A 23,884-nucleotide genomic window follows, 5' to 3' on the forward strand; every position below is an offset into this window, starting at 1 on the left:
ATTACGTGATGCTTCCAAAACCTATTCCCTCTTTTTTGATGGATTGTATCAAGGAAAATATGACACATACATTGATGTGATTGGTGATAAACGAGGAGGACAAGCAAGTAGGATATTCATGCGCGGTCCTGAAAATTTTAAATCAATGCTTAGAAATTTACAAGCAGCTGTCAGCATCCCCATTAAAGTAATACATGCAATACGAAATCCATTCGATAATATTGCTACTGCAATTTTATATGATGCATTTGATGAAAATAGAACTTTGATTTCAGAAGTAAAACAAAGAAATCGTTCCTTAGAAATTGACCCCAAAATAGTTGATGATAACATTGAAGAATATTTCCGCCGCTACCAAGCTTCAGAAGATGCAATAAACATGTTCAACTTGGATTCCATGAATGTACACAACAAGGATCTCATTATGAATCCAAGAAGGGTCATCATAAGCTTATGTGAGTTTTTGGAAGTGTCTTGTCCTGATGATTATATTGAAAAGTGCAGTAATAGAATGTTCCACAATCTGTCTAGAACACGTTATAGGATTCAGTGGGAAGACTATCACATCACAACTATTTATAAGAACATACAAAAGTTTGATAGCTTGTTAAGATACAATTTCAACTCATAGACTGTGTAAATACCTAATTTGGGGCATGAAAATCATAATTATATTATTGCTTATCACAATGTACAACTTGAAAACTCAATCTCATACTGGTGAAGTGTTGCACGTATATTCATATTATATTTCCAATCAGGCTGTTCAGAACAGCCACAAGAGTATGAAGCAGCAAAATGTTCTATTAGGCAGAAATGCTTTATTTTGGTTCACAATGTAGTCACTAAACATTTTGTGAGCTGAAAAAAAATCATTTGTGAATGAAAAATGTTCACTTGATTGTTCTATTAGAGTAAGTGACTGGTCTGTTAGAGTAATTACCTACATACCTCAACTATTTTTAATTACTTTATAATGCTGCAGCAATTCTGAATTCTTTTAAAGTATGTCATCATTATTCCCAAAATTGTTCAATCGTTTTTCTTGCATCTTTCACTTCAGCTGTACTGAAGGTGGCATAACACAAAATTTGATTTCTATCTTACAAGTTGCCTAACATATGAAGCTCTTGCGGTGCTACCCACTAATCAATACCTTTGCAGTAGTGAAGAAAAGAAGCCATATAATAAAGGAAGACAAAGGCGGATCATGACATATGCGCTGCTGTATGTGCCTCCAAATATGTAGCAGGATGTAAAAATGCACCATGTCTCAAACCCAAGAAATTATGTCAAAGCTTGCATATCTAGTTTTTAATATTTTCAGTTCAAAATTCATTAGAACATAGTTCAAACATGAATATTTTCAGGCAAAATGATTTTTGACTGAGCAGTATTGGCATCCATTTAGTTTGTGCACACATGTAGTATGTTGAAATGAGCCAGCTAGAGGATAACCTTAGTAACCTACCATATTTTGTGACATTTAATTGCTTTAACATATTATAATTGCATGATATGATGGGTGGTATTGATTAACATATATGTTGCTGGTGTATAGCTGTATGATATTATGGTGTATTTGAGGGTTTTTGAAACTATAACAGTCAATATAATAGCTTCTGCATTTACTTTAAATATAATTATTTCACAATCACATTACACACTTATATGGTTATGCATTACTTTACAGCTGTGACCATATTAAGAAATCTTGTGAGGATTCTTAACTACATTAATATAACATTCATGAGCTAAACTAATAATATACTGGTCAATGATACAATACAAATGCTTTGAGACTTAATTGATTTAGTGATGTTTCCATGGCTGCTGGAATAATACATAATAGAGTTATCGAAAAAGTAAAGCACCTTTTCATAAATTTTTCATGCCAACAAACAAAATGTTTAATCAGCTGAAGTTTCTCTTTAAAAAAATACTGTGGTTTCACTCATGGAATATGTAATTGCAACGATTTAAAGTTCAAAATGGGTCAAAATTTGTGTGTGAATTTGTGAAAAGGTATCTTTATGTAATTTCTGGTAACATTATACTCAACATGTTACACAATAATGCACACTCAATTAATTTATACAGTGATAATTAAATGTTGTTTTTACACAGTCTGTATATACTGTGACTCAGAGTGAGGGTGTAGCTATAACTCAATGATTTTAAATATAATCACTAATGACTGTACTATTAGCGTTATTGTCTGCTATTAGCGCTTCAATGATAAATAATGTTGTTTTGTATTTATATATTTATCATTATTTCACCAGGGACATGTGAGAACTGTGTAGTAAGAGTCAAAAACTTTCAACACTAAAGCTCTTTACTTAGTCAATCTGTAAAGAGCTGTGAAGAGGATTCTCTCAATCTGCCCCTGCATAAACGCAGTTTCCATAAATACAGCTTCTCTGTGCTTGCTTTGTTAGCCTTTGCACAGTACTGTGTATGGATAATCAAAAGATCAACCTGAAAGTGAAGGAGGGGACATTCTATATACTCCAAATGTTCGATGCCAGTTTCACCTTTTAGTTAAGCAAGCTTTTTCAGTATGTTTCCATTGGAATTCTAAAAAAAAGAGCAGCAGCTACCACTGACCACTTTATAACTATGCAAGACCCATGCAGGATTGCAGAAAAACAGCTTTGGCTGATGCTGTAGATATTATAAATTGTTAGGCCGCCAATTCAGCTGATTTACCTAGGATCAGCAATAACAATAATATTATTAAATTTAGCTTACTTAATTATAACTATATACTTAAAAATTCTTTAGAAACTGAAAACAGTCTAGTGTAGTGGCTTCAATTGTGCATGGTAATTGGTAATAAGTTCTTAATGTTGAAGAGTTTTGGAAAACAGCTGCAGTACGTACAGTACTAGCTAGATATTATAGTGGTTAGTACCAGCAGTGGGTATACTGAAATGTTGTGGATGTTGGAAACAAGTTGAATGACAAGTGGTGGTTGTAATACAGTATACAACAGTATTTCTAGTGAAATTAAGTTGTGTAGATGATTGCAAGTCTTGAAACTGTTTGCAAGAAGATAATTTTGATAGAAAGCGTGTGTGATACACTACTCTCCCATTTATTAGACTCTGCACTCTTTCAACAGTTATGTCTTTTGACAGATGAAGGTCCCAAACTGAGGATGCATACTCTAATTCAAGTCAAACTAGACCCAAGTAGCTAATTGGTAAATTTTACAAATTCATCACATTTGTTTAGATTACACCACACTGATTTTACTGCATTATACTAGCAATATTGTTAATATGTGGAGAGAATGACTTTGATGAATGAAATAAGACTCCGAGATATATTGTGGATGTTGATTTGTGTGATTCAGTGTTTCATTGTCAATATAATATTGAATCTCAGGCAGTAAGGTAGATCTTGAGCAGGTAAGTATGACACATTTATCAATGTTTAGGCTCATCTGGCACTCTTTAGTCCATTGAATGATGCAGTTTAGATCCTGTTGTAATCAATAATGATCCTGTTCAGAATGAATAGTCAATATACAGTAGTACACAGTTATCAGAATTATAATCTGATATGTGAAGAGATATTGGTAGTAATGTCATAACACAGTGTATAATTAAAACATAAGTAGGCTTAGAACCATTCCTTGAGGAACACCTGAATCAACATGAACATAAATGAACTGTGACCCTTGATGACAATCCATTGTGTTCTGTAGGTAAGCCAGATAAATATCCAGTTAATAGACTTTACATTGAATTTCATAATGGTGTTCTTAAGCAAGCGTTGGTGTGGCATAGTATCAAATACTTTGCAAAAATCAATAATATTACATCAACTGAATAAGTGATGATACTGTACTACTTCAATTTCTTCTACAATATTAAGTGACTGGGTCTTGCATGATGATTAGGTCTAAAACTGTATTGTAAGTAAGTATTTGGTAAATCGTTAAATTTTCCATCATGCAGTTATAGAGGATGTGTTCTGTTTACAACATATGGAAGTTAAAGAAACAGGTATAGGATTGGCTCTATCCCCCTTTGTAATATTGATGTAACATTAGATGTCGATTAGCCAATCTTCTGGTAGCTAAGTTGTCTGAGTTCAAGGATTGAGTAAATATTACACTACTGTTAGAATATGGAGCTATTTCATCATTATGATAACAGTACTTGCCAATGGGAATATTATGTGCGTCAGGACCAAATGGTTTGAGTGAGTCCAAAGTAGATAGTAACTTTTTCAATAACCACATCAACTAAATTGAGTAATAGTATTATAGGAAGTTCAGAGCATTCAAGAACGTTGGCAACTGGTTAATACAACTACACTTAGCATGCAGAACATGCTTTATCTATGGGGTCTAGGGGCATGCCCAATCACAAGTATAAAATGTAGTTATTTACTGAGGAATTAATGGCTATATAGCATTTTCAAATCACTTCTTGGCCCTCATAGCTAAGATCATCAAAAAATGTACATGTGGACAAAAACAGGTACATGAGGTTACACACATAATAGAGCATGTGACCAGCTCTAGAAAAATTGGCAGACTCATCTATGACAAATGGTTTGATATTTCACCACTACTGTATACAAATGTTTGCCCTACATAAGCTAAAATGATACATTGTAAAAGTAATGTATAAAAGAGTTAAAATACACAGCTTGAAGTCAGTGAGACTAAATGACCTGAGTATACTTCACAGTATTCTGATGATCATCTCGGGGCTTGTTTCCAGGTGTGACATCATGTTGCAAGTCAGCATAGTTGAGCTGTAAAAAGGCAGAGCTATACAATGTACTGTGTGTTGACAGAATGTTTTTTTTTTACAATTAATATAGCAATTTGCATGCATCTTCCTGGAGAAATGGCCTACTTGTATTCATGAATGTAATCATAGAGTATAATAGTACTCAATATTAGGAATCATGATGGTTTGGGCTTTTCTGACCAAATATATCACCCTAAAACCAGCCTGACCAACAATACTTTCATGGCACATTAATAGTATTGGTTAAGTATAAACCAAGCCCAAAAGTGCCTTCAGTATGACCTGAAACGCTTCCCATAGGTAGCTACAAAATATAAACAGCAGCATCTGACTGACTGGCTGGTGCGCTCATACAAGTGTAGCTTGATAACAGCTAAAGCTATGGGCTTGATTTTTTCACTGTTCAATGTTGCTTCAGCCCAACAGGTACCTGTTGGTATACCGCAGTATGTATATACAGTGCACGCATCATGGACTTACCTGTGTCCTCCTTTGTGTCACTTCCATCTTTGCTGACAGTGAAAGGTGTCAATTCGTGGTTACTGTAGGATAGCTGGACATTTGTAATGGGGTAATTTGAATCATCCAAGTTTTCCATTATGACTGGATTGATCACAGAGGTCTTTCTTGTAGTGTTCTTCATTTGTAATGCTATGTAATGAGCTGAACATAGCTGAAATGCTGCATGCACTTCTGCACCAGTGTGGTCAGGTAAAGTACCAGGATGCATGTTAATAAAAAGTAGTGAATCAAGGGAGGTCACCTACACTGAGGACATACTGGTGGTGGACATTTGTGCATGGGTATATGGAGTATGAAGTAAGGATTAAATGTCCACTAGTGTATCTTCAGGTGTAATTTATACAGGAAGATCAGTATGATGTGTTATTATTACATTTACCAAATATGCACAATTATTTTAATCTGTACCACATTCTACATTAATCAAGGATACAAGAAAGCTTATCGATATCCCAGTGAATCCATAATTATTTCAATAAGTTTACTAGAACCACATACATGATAGTTTAATAACATAATTATATCATGCAGTCCACTTATGTGTTTATATTTGACATAATAAGTACATGCATCAGCAATTTTAGGTTCCATACATGAAGCCACATACTACATTAAAGTACTTGAGCAAGTGTTCTACTTGGAAATAGTTTTCACCTGGAACTCGTGTCAATAACTAAGATATTCTACAGTACTTGTGCTGTGATATAACTGTAACATAAATCAATGTTCAATAGCCTTATATTGTAACACGTACAGGAATGAAAGATATCTATACATAAAATGAATTTATATACTCATAGCAATTTTACTATTGTATAAGCCCATTATATTGTAAATTATTTCTGGAGCATCACATGAGATCACCTGACCTACCAAGAATCCTGGAGCAGTGGAAAGACATTTAGATAGCTAGCACTGGAAGCAGATCATGATTGGAGTCCAGACACTAGATTACAGGGCTGTGCTGGCTTCTTAGTGGCTGGTATGTAGTAAAATCAACAGAAAAAATGTCTGGCAAACATTATCAGGCCATCTATGCATATCAGTAAACCACTGATTCTTGCCAAACCAGACACGTCACAAGGCCAGAAACTGCCATTCGAGCTCTCCACACCACCCAGAAAAGACGTCTGTTAAAACCAGCATTGAGTAGTTTGAGTAGTACTGAGTGTCACAACTAGTAGTACAATACTGTAGCTATCCACTGGTGGTGTTAGTTTGATTTTGCCTCATGTGTGATTTGGATCGGATTTGTAAAATCTGGTCATATACATCACCAAAATTTACAAAAGTGGTTACATTGTACATATAATGTACAATGTAACCACTTATCTCGGATATATACCCCCCTGTACCGCTATCAACGTAGACATTTCAGGACAAGCTTATCATTCTACACAAAACATGGTAAAGGCTGTAGCGAACTAAAACTGCCTTCAGTGTGAGTTTTATAATGCTGTGCTGTAAAAATCTGGCTTTTGCTTATGAACAATTATAGTTTCAAATTGATGCAAGCAAGTGTACAGTGAGATTGTTGGATTTATAGTAGATGGTTATAACAATCGAAATCAAATCACAGATCTATTGTAGTAGCTCTTGAAATTGCTTAACCAACATGGATACTACTCTATTGTTCACTGTACATCATACAGGGATTATAACTGTATTTTTTCTTTTGTGTCTTACATACCCCTTCTGGATCCTTCACATCATCATCTTCTCCTTGGACACTTTTAGTAGCCACTTTAGTGGATACAGCATACTGGACAGCACCAGCTGACATTTGGTGGGGAACACTTAAAGTGATTTGCTGTAATACACCAGTGCAGTGATTAGGGTGGTCAGGTAAAGTACCAGGATGCATGTTAATAAAAAGTAGTGAATCAAGGGAGGTCACCTACACTGAAGACATACTGTACTAGTGGTAGACATTTAAGCTCTAATTCAGTTGTGCATGGGTATATAGAGTATGAAGTAAGGATTAAATGTCCACTAGTATATCTTCAGGTGTAATTTATACAGGAGGACCAGTATGATGTGTTATTATAATATTTACCAAATATGCACAATTATTTTAATCTGTACCACATTCCACATTAATCAAGGATACAAGAAAGCTTATTGATATCCCAGTGAATCCATAATTATTTCAATAAGTTTACTAGAACCACATACATGATAGTTCAATGACATATATACCACTTTAGGTGGGTGTTCAAAGGTGCCACTCAGTGTTTAACTCTCATATTGCCTGGACAATATCAAGATATTGCCAGACAATATCATGGGAAAGCGGTATGCCAATGACTTTGACACCCAGCCAGTTCAAAGAATTGATGCGCTTTGACCCGTTATATTGAACGACACTGAGCTTTGTATTGTGGGTCTCATTTTTATAGTGGTTGCTAAACTTAGTACATTTGCTAAGATAGACTAGTTGGTTGTTGGTTGTTACTAAAGGATAATGAATTGTTTGGGCGATCGTGGATGCGTATTACTACCCACCATGTATCAGCCTTTGAACAGACCATGGAACAACAAAGCTACTACTGCTACGTTGAAACAGGTTAGTAACTTACATTCCTAAGTACTTAACTTATTATAGTAACTTACGTACTGCCCCAATACTGAAGTTAGTTGGCTTAACTTAGTACAAAATGGTAACAATACAAATTCCATCCCACAATCGCAAGTTTTCTAGCATTGTATGTTGAAGCATAGTAACATATTAATGACATTTTAGCATATGGACAACGTTTTTGATGGTTATTAGCCCACACTATTAAAACCACGATCAATCTTCAGATGCTATAACTGTATAAAACAAACGGGATGAGTTTTCGTTAGTTATTTCACCTATTAGGTGAGTGCACCCCAAGTGATATTTATCACTTATACCACGACGGCTTGGAATTTTGCTGACATATACACCTGCAGCCCTCGGGCCTGCGTCCCTCGGGCTTTGGGTGTATATATCAGCAAAATCCCTTGCAGCCATGGTACACCTATTACAAATCATGCAGTCCACTTATGTGTTTATATTTTAGTACATGCATCAGCAATTTTAGGTTCCATACATGAAGCCATATACTACATTAAAGTACTTGAACAAGTGTTCTACTTGGAAATAGTTTTCACCTGGAACTCGTGTCAATAAACTAAGATATTCTACAGTACTTGTGCTGTGATATAGTTGTAGCATAAATCAATATTCAATAGCCTTATGTTGTAGCACGTACAGGAACATAAAATGAATTTATATACTCATAGCAATTTTACTATTGCATAAGCCCATTATATTGTAAATTATTTCTGGAGCATCACATGAGATCACGTGATCTACCAAGAATCCTGGAGCAGTGGAAAGATGTCTGGTCAGTGTAGATGGCTAGCACTGGAGGCAGATCACGATTGGAATCCAGACACGAGACTACAGGGCTGTGCTGTCTTCTTAGTGGCTAATATGTAGCAAAATCAATAGAAAAATGTCTGGCAAACATTATCAGGCCATCTACCAGTAAACCTCTGATTCTTGCCAAGCCAGACACTTCAAAAGGTCAGAAACCACCATTCGAGCTCTCCACACCACCCAGAAAAGAGGTCTGTTAAAACCAGTCTCGAGTAGTTTTAGTACTGAGTGTCAAAACTAGTAGTACGATAGTGTAGCTATCCACTGGTGGTGTTAGTTTGATTTTGTCTCATGCATGATTTGGATCGCTTTTGTAAAATCTGATCACATATAACACCAGAATTTGTACAATGTAACCACTTATCTCAGATATACACTCCCTGTACTGCTATCAATGTACACATTTCAAGACAAACTTATCATTCTACAAGTACAAGAAAAAATTTGGAATTTTCAACTAGAGTAGGGACTATAGCACATCGATAAAAAGTACTGAAACAAGTTGGAGTAGTGCACGATATTAAATCACTGTAAAACAATAAGAAGTGTTATATCCCTACTGTGAACAAGATACCATAACAGAAATGCACAGTGGGAATATAACACTTCTTATTGTTTTACGGTGATTTAATTTTTTTTGTAAATAATTTTATTATGACTGCTGAACCCATGCATACCATATCTGAAATGGCACCGCGCGCCCCGGCTATATCAATTATTGTGTGAAAAGTGAAATATCCATTACACTTCGTTGTCAGGTATATTCAACCTGTCACACAGCATTTCGAATCAAAAACTGTTCGTAAAGCACCTCTACAATTCACGCATACAAAAAGAATAGTGCCACACACCCCAATTATATTAATTATCGTCTGAAAAGTGAAGTATCCATTACACTTCGTTGTCGGCTATGTTCAACCCATTACACAGCAGTACGAATCAAGAACTGTTTGAAAAGCACCTCTGCAATCAAAATAGCCACTATGAAAAATACAGATGATTTCCGTTACAAAAAAATACGGATGATTTCTGTTACGAGGGGAAGCCATCACATGCTACCGCCAAATCGACACCTTTTGCCATCAGCAAAGATGAATGGGACACAAAGGAGGACACTGGTAAGTCTATGAGAATGCATTGTATGTATTGTGGTATGCCAAAAGGCACCTGTCGGGCCGAAGCGATGTCAAACAGTGAAACAATCAAGCCCATAGCCTTAGCCGTTATTGAGTTACGCTTGTCTGAAGGCATCAGTCAGTCAGTTACTCAGTCAGTAGAAAATTCTGTCGAATAATTTAAAAAAAAATTCCGTAGCAACTTGTAGAAAGCGTTTCTGGTCAATCTGAAAACTTAGTTTTACCTAACCAATATGGCATCATCGTCATCAGAGAAAATTGAGGCTGGTTTTTGGGTGATATTATTTTGTATGCCACGCCTACTCCTTTGTGGTCCCTAATATACAGTTACTATAATAAAAAACATAGTAAAGGCTGTAGTGAACTAAAACTGCCTTCAGTGTGAGTTTTATAATGCTGTGCTGTAAAAATCTGGCTTTTGCTTATGAACAATTATAGTTTCAAATTGATGCATGCAAGTGTACAGTGAGATTGTTGGATTTATAGTAGATGGTTATAACAATCGAAATCAAATCACTGGCCTATTGTGATACTGTAGCTCTTTAACCAACATGGATACTACTCTACTGTTCACTGTACATCATACAGGGATTATAACTGTACTCTTTCTTTTGTGTCTTACATACCCCTTCTGGATCCTTCACATCATCATCTTCTCCTTGGACACTTTTAGCAGCCACTTTAGTGGACACAGCATACTGTACAGCACCAGCTGACATTTGGTGGGGAACACTTAAAGTGATTTGCTGTAATACACCAGTGCAATGAGTAGCTAAATGTGTGAATGCAAGCACCTATTGTATACATTAACACTTGTGTCCAAAACAGATAATTGAATTTATGCAAATACAGTAGACCCATATTGCCATGCATCTCTTCCATACTACAATTAGGTACTACACTCACTAAAGCCATATATCAGAGTGAAACACAGTGTTTTTTTATAGTAGTAAAGTTCTAACTTGGGTACATAAATGTCTTTTGAATTAAACTTTAACACATTCGTTAATGCTGAATTACAGTACAGTAAGGTAGTACTTTGGATGTAGACACAGATGTAGAACTGTGCGAAATATTCTAATACATAGTCAACTGTCAAGGCCATGCATGCACACTACTAAAATTATACTCTGAAATTCTAATGCAGCAACTATAACTATAACAATCTGCTGTAATTCACACAATATCATGTGAGATAGTCTATATACATTATCTACTGCAAGGGTACAGCATATCAGTTATCCTGATTCCTGGTGTAATTGACACCACAGGCACTAACTCCAGTAAATGTACTGTGATCATTTTTCTGTCAGCAATTAGCCATATGTAATTTGAGAGTATGGAATTATTGCTACTGTACCTGTAACAGACCATTACATACAGGTTTGGATTGTATATATATAAAGAATATACATACCTATATACAATACAAGATAGGCTTTAAAAGTTTCTAGATTGCATCTCCTGGTAGGGGGAAGGCATGGCCCCAGACCTATACACCAAGTAACCATGGGTGGCCCACCTATTTATATAATTTCTTTGTATTTGGCCACAGATGAGGTTGATAAAGTAACTACGACATCCTACTTGACAGTGTGCTTACAATAAAAAAAGATGATATAACCAACAACTTTTGAAAATTGTTGATGTTTGCACACACCACTGCAGTTGACTCTTCTCCCCACATTTCACCATGAGTAGATAACCACACCAATAATGTTTGCACTATAGCTACTAGATTGTTTTTCACACTTGGATTTTTAGAGACATGTGTTAGCCACCGGGAACGCAGCCCAAACAATCTGGCGCTTTGAAATTCCAGCTGGAACATAAGATTAGAGACATTAACACACTTGGACAGCTGCCCACATGTTTTCTATGTGTATTTCTTTAACTTTGAGTAAGACAGCTAGGGATCTTGAGAACCATATATTAAGACTGAAGACCCCTACCTTGCCATTTTCTGTTGACATATCAAAAATGTGCTCGAAACTACATATGGCTATACTAGTCATATCAAAAAATATGGCTCAGAAACGAAACTAAAATATTTCCGCATACTAAACATACAATTACAGCGATTTTCCATTTTTTTTATTGTAGGGAGACAGAGGCATTTAAGTAGCTGATTGATTTATCGGCATGCAGTTGGTGGATGTAGAAGTTAAAAGAATTTGTAGTAACAAAGGACTAATCCTTCTGCTTCGCCAGAAATGCTGTCGCCTAGGCTGTCACCATACTGCTAGAGGATATTGGAAACGGACGATGAAACTGAGTTACCCTGTGAAAGTTCGATACATTCAGTGATGGTCACTGTGAGAATGGAGTGGGAAGATTTTAGAATTACTAAAGGATACTTCTAGTAGTAACGGTGATGAATGGTCGCCATCTTTGGATATATCCCAGCTGCCAATCATCAATCATCAAGGATCAAGGCAGCAGTACTGCACTAGTGCCAAGGTTGATAAAATTTTGGTACTCTTGAGAGGAAGTTCAGAGGTGGTGAAAAACAGCGAATTTATAGTTTGTCTTCACTGACAATGTTTATCTTCACTGACAATGTTAGAACAGTGGTATGTATTTCAGAGGATTGAACATGGCTTGAGACTCTTATTATATTGAACCAGGCACTGTTAAGAAACCAGCTGCTGACTACCAGATTCTCAGTCTAAGGCACAGTCAAGGTGAACTGTTTTGGTGCCACCCAACCACTGGTATTTAAGTTTATTCAGACTGATGGCACTTCATCACAGTGGAATAGTGCATGTCTTGCATTTGTGTTGCAGCTACACAAATAATCAATGAAATAAATGTGCACAGAATGTACGTGTACGTATTCTGTAATGTTGTTATCTGTTCCTTGCACTTTGAAGAGATGTGTGTGTGTTGTGTTCTCTTCTGGCGGTCACTCAAGAGTCTTGGGCAGTATGACAGTGTGTGTATTGTGTTCGTTTCTATTATTTTTGTTATTTGTGTTGAAGTGTTGTGTATCTGGTGATTGTTCTCCTTTTCCTTCAGTGTTTCAAATTAGTTGCATACTAGCACACAGAACAATATCACTTTGCCTTACATCACAGTTTTTTGGTGACATATATTGTCAGTAAAATATCTTGCATATCACTCTATGAGCAGCTGTGTGTTTGGGTGGGTGTGTAAGTGTGGTCACTGATTTTTATATCTTGAGTGTGTTATTTTATTGGTTGTACCATTTTATGCCAGCTGTGTAATGAATGTCACAAACCACAAGTTTGTACACAAATTAGTCAAGATTAAGTTGTAGGAATTCCAACTTATTAAGCGTGGTTACTTACACAGTGAACGAACTTCATTTGTAGCGCTTGTTGTAGCCATTGAACTGACTGTTGAGACTAGCAAAGAAAGGTAAATCACCATTAGTTACGCACTCGTATCGAAATGCAATTTTGGCAATGTATTAGCCTGCTTTTCCCAGCCGGTTTATAGTGTCAGTACAATGAAACATTACTGTAGAACGTATTATTGACCGATATTTATGTTATTCGTCCCTCAGTAGTGCTATAAACAAACCTTTTCCCCTCCAGGTGAATCCCACAATATATTGCATATTGAGGGCTTCTGCTGGAACCCACATTTCATTGCCAAAAGGCGGATATTGGAAAGCCAGTCAAGCTACAGCATTGTCGATAAAATGGTTTGCTATATGATGTACGTTTAGTTTCTGAGCAATATAAGGCAATTTACTTTAAGATGGGGATGTATTTTAACAAAATGCAATTATTTTTTATGGCCTTCCCAATAGGAGCAATACATTTTCTGTAATTTTGTGGGCGTGGTCTTTGAATGATGTATTAAGAATATATTCAGACTTTTTGACATGTATTTGTAGCTACTATTGACTGAAGTGAAATAAACAAATATTATAATAGTTGACTGCATTGATTCATGGTGAAAACATAAATGTATAGTGGGTTGAAGTCTTTAAAATCAAATATCTCCTAATAAATTTGGTTACAAGTAACTGAAACAATGGCTATACATCTGTAAGTTTATGGATGTATGATATAGATAAAGTAAGAGTGCTAGTGCTTCTCTGTATTTACAACAGCTCACTTTCTCTTTATCAACTGTAGCATATGAATCTTCCAATGGTGGAAGCTCATCTTGTCCCTCCTTGGAAGCAGTTTTAGTAGACACAGCATATTGTACTCCATCAGTAGTAGCTTGGTGTGGAACTGATACACTCACAAGTTTATTAATCGCAGCATAGTCATATTCTGGATTTCTTTCTTCATAATTTTTGGTTAGGGTGTCTTGTTGACTACAGGTAATACACAAATATGTTGTGCAAAATGAGTCATCTTCATGAGATGCTATATTATCATAAAAGTATTTATGCTTGTAACAACAACTGGTCATATGACATACACACACAATAATTTGCCTTTTTATGCATATAAATTTTTACCCAAATATTTTTTACACAGCTACATGTACATGAAACTGTGATCTCAATTACCTGGACCCATAGTCCATAATTGATTATTGATTGATTATTTAATTGACTTCTTGATACTGTATTTTCAGGAAATAACAGATTTTAAGGCTTAAAGAATATGATAGAATGCTCTATTTAAGTATTTCGATCTTTTGGTGTAAGCAATGACCAATAAAAAATTTACAATAGGAGCAATCACCTCTGTGAAGTCATGTAACTATATTGTATGTATATATTATTTTTCTGGCTATTGCCTCAGGTGGACATTTAACTACTGTATTCTATCACCTTCTGTAATGGATAAAGTAACCATGAATGCAAAGACTTACACACCAAGTTACTGTAGTATTATCAAAAACTTTTTATACATTGAAAAATTCCCTTCAGTGTTAAATGATTATGTGTACATTTAGCTAAAATGAAAAGTTATGCATCACTAAAATAAACTGAATTATGGACATTACAATGTTCCGTATATATAAAAGCATAGATAGGATTTTGGATCAGAGATTAAAGGAAAAAAAAGTGAAACAAGAGAGGTTGTCTCTACCTGCAGATATACTAATGGACGTTTAATCTCTATGATGTCCACTAGTATATCTGCAGGCCAGTATAGACTTGTTTAACTACTTTTTAAAGTTATTTCTTGTTTTACTATTTAATTTCTTTGATCCCTAATCCAACTAAAAATTCTTAACTTTTCCTTCTATTTCTTTTACAACATAAGCTGGACACGCACATACCACATTAAAAGGAAGAATGGTGCCAGGCATGGCATAAAATTAATTTTGCATCTGACCACGCATCCCAACAATCAATTACTGAAAAGTGAAGTGGAAAGAACTGGGACACAAAAGAGGACAAAGGGAAGTCCATGATGACTGTATTGTATGTACTACAGTTGGCAAAAAGGCACGTCTCAAGATGAAGCGACTTCTAACAGTAAAGAAATCAAACCCATAGCCTTATCCATTGTCGAGTTATGTTTGGCTGGAAGCATCAGTTAGTCAGATAGATGGTCAATTGGCATAAAAACTATGCTAGATAGATTTTTTAAATTGAAGAAATACAGTGGAATGGTGTAGGGTCACTCTGAAGACATTTAAGTGACTGACTATGCCTAACCAATACTGCCAAGCTGTTATAAATGAAATGTGAGGCTGTTTTTGAGTGATATTGTTGGGAAAGAAAGCCCAAACCACCATGATCTCTGTATTATACTATGGTACCACACCTGTGGTGAAGATCAAAAGTGCCATGCTGTAATATACCAGCATGGTTTGTGTGCTACACTTGCCATATTATGGTGTAACTATATACACACATTCCACAGCAGCTGTATCTCCAAACTCAAAAAGCTGGATTGGTTTGCATTCGGCAATAAGCATAGTGAGCCTGGAATGACCGCCAAAAGTCATAATGGCTATTCTTACAACAAAAGTATATATATACATCTTGATACTACAGCTGTATACCAAATCATTGTGTGAAACATCCATTCTCTTGTTTTATTCACAGACACAAATGTTTACACAAGTGTCCGTGGTGTACAGAAGTTGTGTGCTAAGCAACACAAGTTACTTTTCGCCTATTCATTGACATGCTCTGTTACCTATCAACACCACTAACTTCTACTAAATCTATCTTTTCATTTGAAATTTTGTTGTTAACATGCATACTAACCTCCGAAGTGTTGCATATGCTTTTTTCTGTTGATCATCATCATCTAAAGGAGCAAACCATGTATTAAACAGAAACATTACATTTGCAGGTTACATTTGCACAAGTGCAGTTACCAGATGCCTTTGAGTATACACACTGTATAATGTATTGAATCTTGCATGTGTGTATGTGATTGAGAGAGCATTAAAAATAATTTAATGAAGGTTGTTGCATATGCAATACTGTAGCAAATGCTTCACATAGTATGTCATTGTGTAGTGTCACTATTTATACATACGTATGGTATAACAATACACCTGTATACTATACCAGATTTTGTATTGTAAGCACACCAGCAAATCACAGTGACAATGATAACCACCACAGTAACTACAATCAGCCCTCCAACAACTCCTCCAATTACAGCTCCAGCGCCACCACCATTACTATCACTAGCACTGTCATCTTTCATACTCACACTGCTAGTTGGTTGATTATGAACTACAATAAAATACATATAACAAGTATATGAGCTTGTGAATAGTGCAATAACATTAGTGGACACATTTACCTACATTGGTGGACTATGTATACATCAAGACACATGGTTGTGTGGCCAAGAAAGCCAGTGTGTCACACCATGTGTATATTGACAGGAAGAAAGAAAATACAATTTTCACCTCTGCACAAATGTATTCCTTCTCCAAAGCACACCATTCTAGCATTATACATGTAGCTGTCTGATAGGTTGACAACTCACTCCAGTCATTTGTGAGAATGAGTGGCCAAGGTTGTGCTGCAACCAGAAACTGACCAATAAAATCAAACCACCAATACTTTGAGTTGATGATAGAATACTTGAACAATGTTGAGAGTGAATATCGTGGCATACGAAGATCCCTACGAACCGCTGCAATAAAAAATCACATGATTTTAAGACATTTGTATCGTTTTCTACCATAAGAAAGTGACAAACTTGGCTGCCATGCTGGTGTTATTCAAGTTACACTTAGCCTAACACATGACAATAGATAGGTAGTTGATTGGAGGATATTGATTTTTTGTGTTGCGGACCCTAGTTATGATTTGAAAGCCAACTACGTGTAGCAAATGCGAGATCAAGATACTCTAATAGAACAGTCACCCTAATAGAGCATTCAGCTACATTTATAACTTTCTCCATTATAGAATTATATTACATTGCAAGTTATTCTGTAGGGAGTTCAGCTACAAACAGTTAATCTTATAGACAATTCAGCTACAAGCAAGTCACCCTGTAGGGAGCTCAGTATAGAGATCCAGAACATTATAAGTCACACTGAAGAGAGTTCAGCTATAAACAAGTCACCCTGTAGAGAGTTCAGCTACAACAAGTCACTCTGCAGAGAATTCAGCTGCAAACAAGTCACTATGTAGAGAATTCAGCTACAAAAAGCTATCCAGTGGAGAGTTCATCTAGATCAGCTACAAACAAGTTACTTTATACAATGTTCAGCTACCAGTAAGCCACTCTGTAGAGAGTTCAGCTACAAACAAGTCACTCTGTAGTACAAACAAGTCACCATGTAACTGGAGAGTTCAGCAACCAATCAAAAAAACCACCTTGTAAAGAGCTCAGCTATACAAACAAGTTATAGCTCTATAGAGAAAGTTGTAACTCTATAGAGAGATCAGCTAGAAACAAGTCATCCAGTAGAGAGATCAGCTAGAAAACATCACCTTATAGAGAGTTAAGCTACAAAGAAACCACCATGTAGAGAGTTCAGCTACAAACAAATCACCCTGTAGAGAGTTTAGCTACAAACAGATCACTCTGTAGAGAGATCAGCTAGAAAAGTCATCCTGTGGAGAGATCAGCTAGAAAGATCACCTTGTAGAGAGTTCAGCTACAAACAAATCACCCTACAGATATTTCAGCTACAAACAAGTCACCCTATAGAAAGATCAACTAGAAGAAGTTACTTTGTAGAGAGTTCAGCTACAAATAAACCATCATATAAAGAGTTCAGCTGCAAACAAATCATCTGTAGAGAGTTCTGCCAGAAACAAGTTCACCCTGTAGAGAGATCAGCTAGAAACAAGTCACCCTGTAGAGAGATCAGCTACAAAGAAACCATCCTGTAGAGAGTTCAGTTACAAACAGATAACCCTATAGAATTCAGCTAGAAACAAGTCATCCTGTAGAGAGATCAGTAGGGATGAGCTGATTTTGTTAGCAAAAGTTTTGGAAAAATATGTTGGTAAAAACAAAGAGTAAGATGCTGGAAAATAGGTGGAAAATTGGAAAAATGACACCAAGGAATGGCAACTTAGCACAGTTTGTAGGAAAAAGATCAAGATACTTTAATCTAATCCAAAACAGCCAGCTGTAATAAAAGTGTGCGGCCCTCAAAAAGGCTATGGTGAAAAAAGATGTGAAATCCAAGGTGGCGGCCAAGAAATGGCTGTGATGGTAGGTTAGTGGTAAAAATTTTAATAACACCAATTCAGGTGAATTTTTGTGCCGCTTGGTCTTGGCAAAAATTTCATCTAAATTGCCGTTATTAAAATTTTTACCATTAACCTACCATCACAGCCATTTCTTGGCCGCCACCTTGGATTTCACATCTTTTTTCACCATAGCCTTTTTGAGGGACGCACACTTTTTTTACAGCTGGCTGTTTTGGATTAGATTTCACTTCTTTTTGTATTTGTATACCCCAAAGCCGGCCTATCCGGCCATAGGCCGGCTTTGGGACTGTTTTAACCTGTCTTTTTTTCTTTTCCACAGGAAGAAGAAAAGATGAAGCAGATGTACTTTAACTATTTCTGATTTTATCAGTAAATGTACAAATTATATATATATAATACATATATTTATAACAGAACTCTCCATGGTGGTTTCTTTGTAACTGAACACTCTACAAAGTGACTTCTTCTTGCTGCTCTCTCTATAGGGTGAATTGTTTGTAGCTGAACAATATACAAGTAACTTCTTCTAGCTGATCCCTCTAGAGGGTGGTTTGTTTGTAGCTGAATTCTGTGCAGGTGATTTGTTTACAGCTGAGCTCTTTACAGAATGGTTTCTTTGTAGCTGAACTCTCTACAAGGTATCTTCTTCTAACTGATCTTTCTACAGGGCAATTTGTTTGTGGCTGAATTTTCTACAGGGTGATTTCTTTGCAGCTGAACTCTACATGGTGGTTTCTTTGTAACTGAACTCTCTACAAGGTAATTTCTTCTAGCTGATCTCTCTACAGGGAGATTTGTTTCTAGCTGAACTCTGTGCAGGTGATTTGTTTGCAGCTGAACTCTCTACATGATGGTTTCTTTGTAGCTGAAGTCTCCACAAGGTAACTTCTTCTAGCTGATCTTTCTACAGGGTGATTTGTTGTAGCTGAACTCTCTACAAGGAAACTTCTTCTAGCTGATCTCTCTACAGGGAGATTTGTTTGTAGCTGAACTCTATACAGGTGATTTGTTTGCAGCTGAACTCTCTACATGATGGTTCTTTGTAGCTGAACTCTCTACAAGGTGACTTCTTCTAGCTGACCTTTCTACAGGGAGATTTGTTTGTAGCTGAACTCTCTACAGATGATTTGTTTGCAGCTGAACTCTCTACATGATGGTTTTTTTGTAGCTGAACTCACTACAAGGTAACTTCTTCTAGCTGATCTCTCTACAGAGAGATTTGTTTGTAGCTGAACTCTCTACAGGTGATTTGTTTGCACCTTAACTCTCTACATGATGGTTTCTTTGTAGCTGAACTCTCTACAAGGTAATTTCTTCTAGCTGATCTATCTACAGAGAGATTTGTTTGTAGCTGAACTCTCTACAGGTGATTTGTTTGCACCTTAACTATCTACATGATGGTTTCTTTGTAGCTGAACTCTCTACAAGGTAATTTCTTCTAGCTGATCTCTCTACAGAGAGATTTGTTTGTAGCTGAACTCTCTACAGGTGATTTGTTTGAAGCTGAACTCTCTACATGATGGTTTATTTGTAACTGAACTCTCCACAAGGTAACAGCTTCTAACTGATCTTTCTACAGGGTGATTTGTTTGTAGCTGAACGAAACTTCTTCTAGCTGATCTCTCTACAGGGAGATTTGTTTGTAGCTGAACTCTATACAGGTGATTTGTTAGCAGCTGAACTCTCTACATGATGGTTCTTTGTAGCTGAACTCTCTACAAGGTGACTTCTTCTAGCTGACCTTTCTACAGGGAGGTTTGTTTGTAGCTGAACTCTCTACAGGTGATTTGTTTGCAGCTGAACTCTCTACATGATGGTTTCTTTGTAGCTGAACTCTCTACAAGGTAACTGATGTCTCTACAAGGTCACTAGTTTGTAGCTGAACTCTCTACATGGCGGTTTCTTTGTAATTGAACACTCTACAGGGTGACGTATTTTAGCTGATCTTTCTAGAGGGTGATTTGTTTGTAGCTGAACTCTCTACAGGTGATTTGTTTGTAGCTGAACTCTCTACATGATGGTTTCTTTGTAGCTGAACTCTCTACAAGGTAACTTCTTCTAGCTGATCTCTATACAGGGAGATTTGTTTGTAGCTGACCTCTCTACAGTGTGATTTTTTTTTGTAGCTGAACTTTCTACATACAAAGTGACTTGTTCTAGCTGGTCTCTCTACAGGATGACTTGTTTCTAGCTGATCTCTCTGCAGGGTGACTTGTTTCTAGCTGAACTCTACCGGGTGATCTGTTCGTAGCTGAACTCTCTACAGGATGATTTGTTTACAGCTGAACTATCTACATGGTGGTTTCTTTGCAGCTGAATTCTCTACAAGGTGACTTCTTCTAGCTGAACTCTCTATAGGGTGATCTTCTCGTAGCTGAACTCTCTGCAGGGTGATTTGTTTGCAACTTAACTTTCTACATGATGGTTTGTTCATAATTGAACACTCTATAAGGTAACCTCTTCTAGCTTATCTTTTTACAGGATAACTTGTTTCTAGCTGAACTCTCTACATGGTGATTTGTTGGTAGCTAAACTCTCTACAATTCGATTTGTTTGCAGCTGAACTCTCTACATGGTGGTTTCTTTGTAGCTGAACTCTCTACAAGGTAGCTTCTTCTAGCTGATCTCTCTACAGGATGACTTGTTTCTAGCTGAACTTTCTACAGGGTGATCCTTTCGTAGCTGAACTCTCTACAGGGTGATTTGTTTGCAGCTGAACTCTCTACAAGGTAACTTCTTCTAGTTGATTTCTCTACAGGGTGACTTGTTTCTAGCTGATCTCTCTACAGGGTGATTTGTTTGTAGCTGAACTCTGTACAGTTTGATTTGTTTGCAGTTGAACTTTCTACATGGTTGTTTCTTTGTCGCTGAACTCTCTACAAGGTAACTTCTTCTAGTTGATCTCTCTACAGGATGACTTGTTTCTAGCTGAACTCTCGACAGGATGATCTGTTCATAGCTGAATTCTCTACATGCATGGTAGTTTCTTTGTAGCTAAACTCTTTACAAGGTGACTTCTTCTAGCTGATCTCTCCATAGGGTGATTTGTTTGTAGCTGAACTATCTGCAGGGTGATTTGAACTCTCTACAAGGTGATGTTTTCTAGTTGATCTCTCTACTCAGTCTGGATGACTTGTTTCTAGCTGAACTCTCTATAGTGTGATCTGTTAAGTTTCTACCTGATCTCTCTATAGAGTTATATCTAGTTTGTATAGCTGAACTCTTTTGCATGGTGGTTTTTTGATTGGTTGCTGAACTCTCTCTCCACGGTGACTTGTTTGTACTACAGAGTGACTTGTTTGTAGCTGAACTCTCTACAGAGTGACTTACTTGTAGCTGAACATTGCATAAAGTAACTTGTTTGTAGCTGATCTAGATGAACTCTCTACTAGGTAGCTTTTTTTGTAGCTGAACCCTTTACGCAGTGACTTGTTTGTAGCTGAATTCTCTACAGAGTGACTTGTTGTAGCTGAACTCTCTACAAGGTGACTTGTTTATAGTTGAATTCTCTTCAGTGTGACTTATAATGTTCTGAATCTCTACAGCAACATATTTGTAGCTGAACTCTCTACAGGATGACTTGCTTGTAGCTGAATTGTCTATAAGATTAACTGTTTGTAGCTGAACTCCCTACAGAATAACTTGCAATGCCAAAGAAATTCTATAATGGAGTAAGTTATAAACGTAGCTGAATGCTTTATTAGGGTGACTGTTCTATTAGAGTATCTCGGTCTCGCATATGCTACACGTAGTTGGCTTTGGAATCATAACTCAGTGGTTTGTAATCCTATTCTTCTGTACTACTGCAAGGACTTTCTATGATAATTATTCCAGCTACACACCGATTTTCAGCTCATTGTTCTAAGCGTTTTGGCTGGTAGGCGTGAAAACTAATAGTTTTTTTATTCATAAAAGTCGATCGCGTAATTGTGACATAGGTTGGGTTTTGTGTCATATCTCGATGGCCTTTAACTGGATTCCTTTTAAACCACAGAAAGGCACTCCTACGATAGTTACTCCATCTACATAGCAAGTTTCAGCTCATTCCTTCAAGCGGTTTACCCTGTGGGCTTGACAGACCTTCGACCTTATTTTACGCAGATAATCGGTCATAACTCCGTGAATGTTCATCGGATTCCTACCAAACTTGGTACTGAGATTCGCCTTAATGAGCCCTATAAGTGTGCCAAATTTTAGCCCGATCCGAGCACGCATTCGTGTTTTATTGAGGAATTTTGCAAAGTGTGCTAAAAGAATAAGAAGAAGTAGAAGGAGAAAAAAACGAAGAAAAAAAACCCCAAACTTTGGCCGCTCATATCTCGGAAATGGCTGTAGCGATTTTCTTCAAATTTGGTATGTGGACTCCCCTACCTCGCCGGAATTTCTGTTGCAACTTTGGTTTTAATAGGATAAGGAATCACGGAGCTACAAAGGTGTGAAAATCGCGTTTACTTTCTTCCTGTAAATATACTCACGGTGTGGCGCGCCGGCTACTTGGGCCGCACGACACACTACCGTGTGTCTTGATAAATAGAACAGTCATGCATAGTATTAGGACAACATAATTATGCTCATAGGAAATGGTGACTAAAGATCGAGATACTCTAATAGAGCAGCCACTATGTACGAAATATTCTAATAGACCAGTCACACATGCTTGTAAGCTTGAGATACTGCAATAAATGTTTACTGATACTCAGCAAATTAGAAAAATTTTGAGCAAAATATTGAACAAAATAGGTAAGAAATAAAAGAATTGCTGGAAAGAAAATAGGTGGAAAAAAAGCAAAATAGGCTCATTTCTAGAGATCAGCTAGAAACAAGTCACCCTGTAGAGAGATTATCTACAAAGAAACCAACCTGCAGAGAGTTCAGCTACAAACAAGTTACACTATAGAGAGATCAGCTAGAAACAAATCACCTTGTAGAGAGTTTAGCTGCAAACAAATCGCCCTGTATAGAGTTCAGCCACCCTGTAGAGAGTTCAGCTAGAACACGTCACCTTGTATATAGAGAGTTCAGCTACAGTACAGCTCAGGGGTAACGTCGCATGTACACGCATGACGCGCGTGACGTGCGCTCGAGTGACCCGTGTGGATGCAGCAAAGCTACAGTAATGCTCCACGATAGCTAACTTTACTCGAGAGCGTCATGCAAGACCAAATAACAGGTCTCACCTATGGTCTTGGGAGGCGGCACTGGCTCAGTTCCGCCAGCTGTGAAGTCTCCTATTGCGATGCCTGTGTTGTAGCTACCGAATTAGGGACCCGCCGATTATGCTCATTATTTTACCTATTATGCTATGTTGCACTGCTCAAAATTTTGCCTATTATGCTTAAATTAATGCTCAATATTTACCTATTATGCTCAAATTATGCTCAATATTTATACCTCAGTTCTCATGTTTTTCTAGTAAATTTGCACTTTATGGGAAAACAGTAAGTTGCTGAAGCAT

The 23,884-nt window shown here is 36.8% G+C and overlaps 1 protein-coding gene across 3 annotated transcripts in view; it reads right to left on the bottom strand.

Annotated features, from left to right (window-relative positions):
* Window positions 1–4,442: 4,442 nt before the first annotated feature.
* LOC136261105 (receptor-type tyrosine-protein phosphatase S-like) overlaps window positions 4,443–23,884 on the bottom strand; it is a 28,187-nt gene continuing 8,745 nt past the window's right edge. The window contains exons 3-8 of one of the 3 annotated variants that reach the window (XM_066055077.1): window positions 16,309–16,479; window positions 16,000–16,042; window positions 13,932–14,139; window positions 10,469–10,588; window positions 6,988–7,107; window positions 4,443–4,776 (exon numbers count right to left, since the gene is read on the bottom strand). In XM_066055077.1, the coding sequence (XP_065911149.1) occupies window positions 4,684–4,776; window positions 6,988–7,107; window positions 10,469–10,588; window positions 13,932–14,139; window positions 16,000–16,042; window positions 16,309–16,479 (755 nt within the window). In that variant the 3' untranslated portion in view covers window positions 4,443–4,683. The remainder of the gene's footprint in view (window positions 4,777–6,987; window positions 7,108–10,468; window positions 10,589–13,931; window positions 14,140–15,999; window positions 16,043–16,308; window positions 16,480–23,884) is intronic. The other 2 variants (XM_066055090.1, XM_066055082.1) reach the window with 2 other exon arrangements.

This window comes from Dysidea avara, chromosome 1 (genome assembly GCF_963678975.1).
Source record: "Dysidea avara chromosome 1, odDysAvar1.4, whole genome shotgun sequence".
NCBI lineage: Eukaryota > Metazoa > Porifera > Demospongiae > Dictyoceratida > Dysideidae > Dysidea > Dysidea avara.